This window comes from Aptenodytes forsteri, unplaced genomic scaffold, assembly GCF_000699145.1.
Source record: "Aptenodytes forsteri isolate BGI_AS27 unplaced genomic scaffold, ASM69914v1 Scaffold443, whole genome shotgun sequence".
In the NCBI taxonomy this organism is placed as follows: Eukaryota; Metazoa; Chordata; class Aves; order Sphenisciformes; family Spheniscidae; genus Aptenodytes; species Aptenodytes forsteri.
Window position 1 is genome coordinate 1,057,406 of NW_008794170.1, and position 7,982 is coordinate 1,065,387.

General features: G+C 49.3%; 1 protein-coding gene across 1 annotated transcript in view; it reads left to right on the forward strand.

Moving 5' to 3' along the window:
• LOC103901187 (aryl hydrocarbon receptor) overlaps positions 1–7,982 on the forward strand; it is a 59,173-nt gene that overhangs the window by 32,251 nt on the left and 18,940 nt on the right. The window contains exon 3 of the mRNA XM_019472720.1: positions 46–121. Coding sequence (XP_019328265.1) covers positions 46–121 — 76 coding nt within the window. The remainder of the gene's footprint in view (positions 1–45; positions 122–7,982) is intronic.

Below are 7,982 nucleotides of genomic sequence, written 5' to 3' on the forward strand. Positions count from 1 at the left end.
CGTGAGCTGGAGCGGCTGGCCGGGCTGCTGCCCTTCCCCGAGGAGGTGGTGGCCGGGCTGGACAAGCTGTCGGTCCTGCGCCTCAGCGCCGGCTACCTCCGCGCCAAGAGCTTCTTCAGCGGTAAGGGGCACCGCCGGCGGGAGCATCCCCTTTTTTTTTTCCTCTAGAAGTGCTTTTCTTTTCCCTTTCTAACACCGGATTTTCTTGCTTTGCAATCTCAAGCTGCAAGGCTTCGGGATGCATCGCACCTCAGCAAAAGCAGAGCTCGCGCTTGTTTGGAATTAGAGGGGTCTGGACAGATGAAGTTGATTTTGTTTGTGGGTTCCACTGAAGTAGAAAATTGAGGTTTAGGCTGGAGGATTTCACCGTGATCCTGGGCTGAGGCTTTAGCAGGCAGAGCTGCGAGGGTAGTGGCATATTGTGCAGCCCAGTTGGAAAGTTTAATGATGCAAGTGACTTTTTTTTCCCCTGTTATAATAGGCCAGTGAAATACTCAGTGTGCTGCTGATGAATAATAATTACCTGTGATGTGGTTACAGTTTATTTGGGAACCTTTTAAAATAGACTGTGTTAAAGGCATGTCTGCATTCCACTGGGCTATAATTGTTGTAATTAATACGAGCCTGCAGGAGGGTATTTAGGCAGCCCTGGATTTTCCTGGTGAAATAGCAGTGGCTTGAGAATGCTGCATATGACCTCAGAAACACCATAATTTCTCTTTTTAACTCCAAATCATTGAATGTATTGAATGCCCCCTTTTTTTTTTTTTTCCCCCCTCCTTTTCCATTCTCTTTTAAACCCTGCTTGTAGGATTGGCAAGCGGGTGACATGAAAAATGAATGGCCTCGGAGAGGAGTTGTTTGCCTTGCAGCGTCAGGTCAAATTGTTTGACTATATCGGCTGTGTTTTCCTCAGTGTTTTTGCCCTGGTAAGGAGCTCTGCTGCGTCAGCCTTTGCAACACTGAACGTGTTGCCCAAAACCCATCATCTGCGATGATGCTCTGAAGCAGAGGAGGACCAGCATGGTGCTGGTGCTTCTGAAGCAGGCTTGTTCTTGCATGGGGTGGAAGTCCGTGGTGCAGTGCGGGCCTCACACTTCCCCTGAAACATTAATAATTTAAAGTTCACCGCTTAAAGAATTTATAAAACGGAGGGGTGGTAGCGATTCCTTAAAATGGCAGTTTTGAAATGGCTGGTCTTGTTGCAAAGCATCACATCAGGCGTTGCTCTGGGGCTTGTCGTCCTTTCCAGAGTGATTATTGCCGGGATGCCATGCAAGCTTGGCTAGGGAAGAGTGAGCACAGGGTGACTCTGGGGGGGATGGTCCCCCTGTGCTGCGAGCATCCTGCTAGGGCTGTGCATCCTGGGGTTTGACGTTCCTGCATCCCCGGCATGGTGGGTTACTTTGGTTTTGCATTGCGAGAAATCAGGAAATCCTGTTCTGAGATTCTCTCTCACTTTTTCTTTTTTTCTGTCATTCCATCTGGTTTGATTTCATGATGCCAACTTCCCAACCACTGAGCGCATCAATGTGTCTGAAGCTATGGGATGGTACCTGTCTCTGACTAGTTTAAGGCAGGTCACAGTAATTCAGGTGTGGGAGGGAAGGAGGAAAGTCTCATCCTTTTAGATGCAGATAGTGATTGCATACCTCCTTGAGTCTCTGGGCAAGCCCATCTACAAAATCAAATTATTTTAAGTGACTTTAGTCCCTTTCAGTGTGAATGCTGGAGTGATGTTGTTCTCTGACAGACTGTGCTGGAGCTGAGATAAAGTTCAACTTTGGAAGGCTGCTGTTCAAAATACTCTGCTTAATCCTTCCTCGCCTCTTTTTTCTTTTTTTTTTTTTTTTTTTTTTTTTTTTGATCCACATGTTTATGGTTTGTTTTTTTTTTACCTTGGTCTGTCAGGGAACAGGGTTAGGAGGTGCACCCAGGGTCTGCCTGCCTGCCTGCTCGCTGCTGGGCCGGGTGAGTTCGTGTGCTCCAACTCCCGCTCGGCATCCTTGGTTATGTGAGATGGGATCCCAAGGAGGCTGTTTTAGCTGCTGAATGCTGATATGTTCTGTGTGAGATTGGATCAGAAAATGCAAGGGGTTTGGGGTCTTTCTGTGTTTATTGAGAGCAGCCAGCCAGTCCCAGAGCTGTCAGAAGGCAGCTCAGAAACAGGCAGTGCAAACCCTCGTATTGACCAGGGAGGAAGGAGGAGCTGGCCTCTCCCTCGCTCAAGTGTGTCCCTGCTTGAGCGCTCCCTGAAAGAAGACCAAGGAAAAGCAAGGGCAGAAACTAGCGTGTGCTGCCATGCCTTGTGAGGAGAAACATCTTCACAGCATGTCCTCCTGGAGTAGGTCTCAGGTGGTGAGAATGATCACTGACATCAATCCACCCAGCAGGTTTATGCCAGCTGCTGTTTCTCCAGCCCCGGTCTTAAATAATTCGTTGTATGTCTCCTTCTCCTGGCTATTTGAAAATTAAAAAATAATTAATTTTGTTTTAGCATCTTGATTTATGCATAGCTTGTGTATGGGGAAATTTGTACAGGCATAAGTGATTAAAATCCAGGTGGGTTCTAGATCTTGGTCACTGGTAAAATCTTTGGGAGCTTCTCTCATTCTGTTTTGGGTTCCTGATCATCTTCTGTCCACATGATAAATTCTTCAAAATGCAGAGCAGGCTTCACAGCTGTTGTTAAACACGTACCTATGTTTACATTGCAGTGGCCAATCGACCCCACAGGTTGGGGTGGATTGACTGAGCCGTGCAGTGGAAGCAAATATGCTGTTTAGCTGTCAGAGATGGCTGAGATACCGCGTGCAAGAAGCATCTGCGCGTGCTTTTATCTGAACAGTGGAGTTTTGAACATTGGCTTGGGGAGATATTGCCAGGAGGTCTTTGATTTTTAAAAAGGCATGTTTTTCCTTCATGCATGAGGATTTTTATATTTTATACGGCCTAAATTGAAACTGTTCCTGCTCCCTTTCTGCTTGTTTGGGAGCATGATTTTAGGCCTGCAGTTAGGTGATAGAAATCAGAGGATTTAAGGCCATTCAGTATTTTGTTCTTTAATCTTTGGAGGCGTTTAGAGACCATCAAACATTGTCTTTGTTAAGCCAGGGTTATTTATCTAAACAAACATTTCCTCAGGGTGACATGCCAAGTACTGTGTTGGGCGTCTCTGCTGTGAAGCCCCTAATGCCAGATTGTCTTCTTCTAAAGGACAAGAGCATCTGTGTGTATGTTTGTCTACTAATTCCGTTCCTTTTTTGCAGTCTGGCAAATATTTCCAGTTTAACAAAGTGGGAAGCAGTTTAGTGCCAGGAATTTGCCACGTGCATTCAGCATCTCTGGGGAAGGAGGGTTCCTGGCCATGATAGCTCTTGGCCATGGTCTCCTCCTGGAAGGAGGCACTGCTTTTTGCCTTGTACAGCAATAATGATATAACACTGTTTAGATGAGCGTTGGGCTGCAAGTTGGGAGGACAGGTGTCCTGATGTCAGACAGGAGGTTCTCTCTGATTTTGACCATTTGAAGGACTTTCTGGCCCTCAGGACACAAAGCAGCAAAGTGCCTTGGGGTTGCAGAGTGCCCCCCCCAGGACAGCAGATTTTCCTGTGGCACAGTGCAGGGCCAACGAGGATGGTGGGGAGCTAGCTGTGCCACCAGCAAGCACACCCCAGCATGCCAGGTTTGATCCGTGGTGGGGTGAAAGAGGCTTCTCTTGTGATGGAGCAGCACTGCTGTCCTCTGCAAGATGACCAGGTGCCTTTCTTTTACCCTGACTTGCAGCTCAAAGCGTATACGAATGCTTTCTGTCCGTGGGAATGCTGCTTACCATGACAGAGGTGAACTTAGGTGGGGGAGCAGGGCCATGGGAGGACTTAAGACGTTGGGAGAGATGTCCCACCAAGGAGGTGGACTCCAGTGAGGAGCCCATCCTTGCCCATCCCACTGAGTAAAGCAGCACTGACCCGAACCCAGCGCTGTTAGCCTGGACCAGGAGGACCAAAAGGAGCTGAAGTTGGCTCCCAAATTGAGGGTCCTATCCAAACGTCAGAGCAAGTTGACTTAAGGGCTTCTACCTTCTCCTTTCCTATCCAGGTCTTTTCTTCTACAACAGTCCCCCCAAATGTCTTATTTCTTTATTGTCCCTTGGTGAGACAAATATTTTTAATTCTTGTTCACTGTCTTAACCTTCCTCCCTGCTCTGCAGGAGGCTCTTTCAGCACGTGTGGCTCGGTAGAGGTGGGAGCATGCTGCAGGGCTTCCGCTGCCAGAGCCAAGGAGCCAGGCGCAGTGGTGTGCATCTCCCCCGAGCCCGGGATCCCCCTCCTCTCTCCCCTGCTGACGCTGAGGACCGTCCTCGGAGCAGTGCAGTGAAGCCAAGCCTCCAAGCAGCCTCGCTCCTGCCATCCTCCTCTCCCTCTCTCATACCCCGTGGCCGGTGCCACGGTGCTGGGCTCTGCACGGCACGTCATACCAGATGAGTGCTGGCAGCTTAGCCCGGCAGTGCCTGGCGGGCTGCTCCCCTCTAATCCCTTCCCATTCCTCTCCTTGATGCTAGGGCCCAGCAAACACAGCTGGCTTATGGGGGGGTCCCTGTTTCTTCTGCCTTCCTTGCCCTCTGGAAGGGAGGGCAGAGAAGAAGGGAAGATGCTCCTGGGTCTTGCCCTGCATGGTGATTTGTTAGCAAAAAGGAAGATGCCTCAAAGACACCTTGTTGTGTGTGGCTGTCGGATAACATCTGTGTTGCTTGGTCCACTTAAAGACCTGGTGGGAAGACAATTGACAGACCTCAAAATGGGCAAGGGCTCAGTTTGGAGAAGTATCTCTCACAGTTTGCTCCTGCAGCCCGCTAGGAAGGTTGTCCAAGCTGTGCTTCTCATCCTACAGTGAGCCTGGCCCTCCCAGGGTGTGAGAGCTAGCCCCCCCCGAGCACTCACTTGCCCTTGGGGGCCAGCTCTGTGTCCCCAGGGGGTCCCGTGCTTGTCACAGACCTGTGCCTGCATGGTTCTGTTCCCAGGTGCCTGCACACCGGGACTTTGCCAGGACTCAGTGGTCACCTGAATTGATCTCATTTGGGCTTTCGTGGGCTTGTGCTGTTTCAGAGGGCTATGATGCAGCATGGCTTTTCCAGCTCTTCCTCAAACTGAAGCTGGGGAGGAGGTAGCATGGGGTGGCACGCTACTGGGAAGGCAGATGTTTGCTCGCTTGGCTTAAATCAAAACGCTCTTGAGGTGGCTGTGGTTGCTGTGGCACCAACATCCAGCGATTGACCTTCAGCCTTCATTTCACACGAGGCTCTGAATCGAGTCCTATGGTTTATAAACCATAGGAAGAGGGATAAGAAAAGCTTGGTCCATGGTGCCAAGAAGTGCATGCTTGAACCCCACTGCTGAGCCTTGCTGTAAGCCAGTAATGGGCTAACTCTGCTTCGAAATGGGGCTCCTCGGGGATGCAGATGCACCTCTGCCTGTGTGCAGCATCCTACCTGAAGAGCTGGGCTTATCAGCAGCCAAGGCACAGCCTCTGGGCGGCTCAGGTGCATCGCTGGCTGGGAGGAGAGGAGGAAAATACCCAGGCATGTATTGTGGCATTGGAAATTTTTGGCTCAAGATGGATTATCAGCTGCACAGTCTGTCATTGTGGATCAGAGTGTAGATGTAGCTTTCATTTGGGGCTGTATGTGGTTTTGAGCTATGCTTATTAAGTTTTATATGGAAGGTTAGTGTTGTGTATCCAAAACCCAAGCAGTTTGCCTCCCACATGTTTTAAAAAAAAAAATAATGCTCCTGCGGGTGTTGAGAGTCTGGGGGTTTTCCCGGAGTCCTCTTAAAATCTCAGGTGGCACCTGCAGGGTCGATGTGCAGCCTCAGGGCTGGGCCTAACCCTTTAAACTATGGTACGAATCCAGACAGTTATTGCTAGAGCTGTGATGGCCCATAAAGCGCCTACGCTGCTCCCTGGCCGTTGGGTCAGGCTGGAAAAGTGCTTTAAATTATATAGTTATTATAGACCGTATAACTGTGCCCCTGAAACCTCTGCTTAGGGGTGAGGATGTGAGATTGGAACGTGTGTTTATTGATGTGTGGTTGTTTAGAGATGACTAACATTGCTCATTTGCTTCGTCTGCTCTCCCACCTTATGAGCTGTTCAGCCACATACTGCAGATAGCTATAGCAATAAAGCCCAAGGGACTGTTTAAGAAAATAAAGCCTAGTCCTGTGATCACCCTGCTTTCTTAATTGCCGAGGTAATGAGCTGGCCTTGGAGAAGCAATTTAAGCCGGGAAAGTCTTGTGACTTCCCTTAGGTAGGCAATTTTCCTGCTGTGTGCTTTCCTTGCCAAATATTTCTCCCTGGCTCTCATGAGAGTAGCTGGTAGAAAGCTGTCGGAGGTCCCCAGGGTTCACGCTGCGCTCTTGGTGGCTGCCTGCTGCCTGCTCTGCTGCCTACAAGCAAACGGGGTCTTTCAAGGCTCCTTCAAACGCAAGCATGGGAACAGAGCTGGCAAGAAACTCCAGGTTAAGGTTTCGGGCTGGGATGATGCACACCTAAAGCTCCTGGGGGATGAGTGGTGGGAGTGGAAGGGTTCAAACCGCTATTGATGCTGCAAGAAGGAGGGAAAGCCTGGCAGGTCCTTGTCATCTTTGTCCTTGTTTAAACCTCTGCACGTGCTCCTCCTTTGAGACCCCAGTGCCTTCGGAGACGCAACAGGAAGCTATGTGGAGTCAAAACCTCCTTGCTTTTAAAAGTGCAATTAGATCTTTTAACAGGACATCCATTATTCACCACGTGTGCTCATGGAAAGTGGTGTATCCATACCGTTCAGGCAAGGGATAAATAATTCATCTATTTAATGAAATTTGCGTCAACGGGGAGCTGTGGCAGGTATTATGAAATGGTAAGTAAAACCGTAGTATCCATTATGAATAAGCAAAGGGAAACTCAATAAATGTTTGCCAGTGGCTAGAAAATGGGCTCTGTACAACTCAGTGGTGAGAAATAAACTGATGGTTCAGCAAGCCAGGGCGGAGACAGCTCTGCTGCCTGGTTTCAGCAAATCTCTGCCTGCTTCTCTCAATGTTTCCGTGATGCTCTTTCCTTCTAATGCATTTCGAACACCGCACATCGGAGGAGCTGCTGGCTACATCCGCTAAGTCTTCCTTGTATGCGGAAGCGGAATAATTTTGCATTGGCTAGGAAGAGCTCAGTTCATGCTCAATAAGAAAAAAAATACCCCAGAATAGGATATACTTTACTAAGTGCATGTTCCTGTTCTTTGCTTCTCAAAATAGTTGGAGACATGTAAGCTTGCTGTAAAACATGTGGATTAAATAACAGAGCAATGATCAGATTTGGTGTGCTGACAGCGTAGGTGCCATTGGGGAAGCCAGAGAGGAGGTCGCAGTGCCTTCGCAACAGCAATTTAGCTTTCTATCAGTTTGAGTGTGTCAATCAAGAAGGTATTTGGGCCAAATTTTGCTCCCTTATCATCATGCCGTTGTTCTCTGCATTGCACGCCCCTACTGAGCTGTGACTTTGTCACCTGCGGGGTTCCCACCAGTGGAAACGAAAGCTCTTGTGCTGGTTTCACTGGAGCGTTGCAGAATTCATGCATCATGCTGGAGGGAGGGAGCTTGGGCTCTTCCTCGGCTTTTTTGGGTGGATACACTTGCTCTTGTGGGTGGATGGGGCAGGTCCTGGAGGATGTCCCCAGCAGTGCCCCAGGGAGGGTGGCAGGCAATGCAAGCCCTTGTTAGCAGATGGACCTTGCCAAGGGAGGAGGGAGATGGGTGATGTTTGATACAGGTGACCTGAGGCTGCTGCAGTAGTGAAGGGAACTCGCCTGCTCCCACGCTGCCAGCGGGTTGTGGGAGGCATCACCTGCCTCTTACCTGGGACCTGTGTGAGCTCATCAGCAAAACTTTTCTTATGTTAGGGGGGAACCCCCCCCCTTTTTTTTTTTTTTTTTTTTTTTTTTTT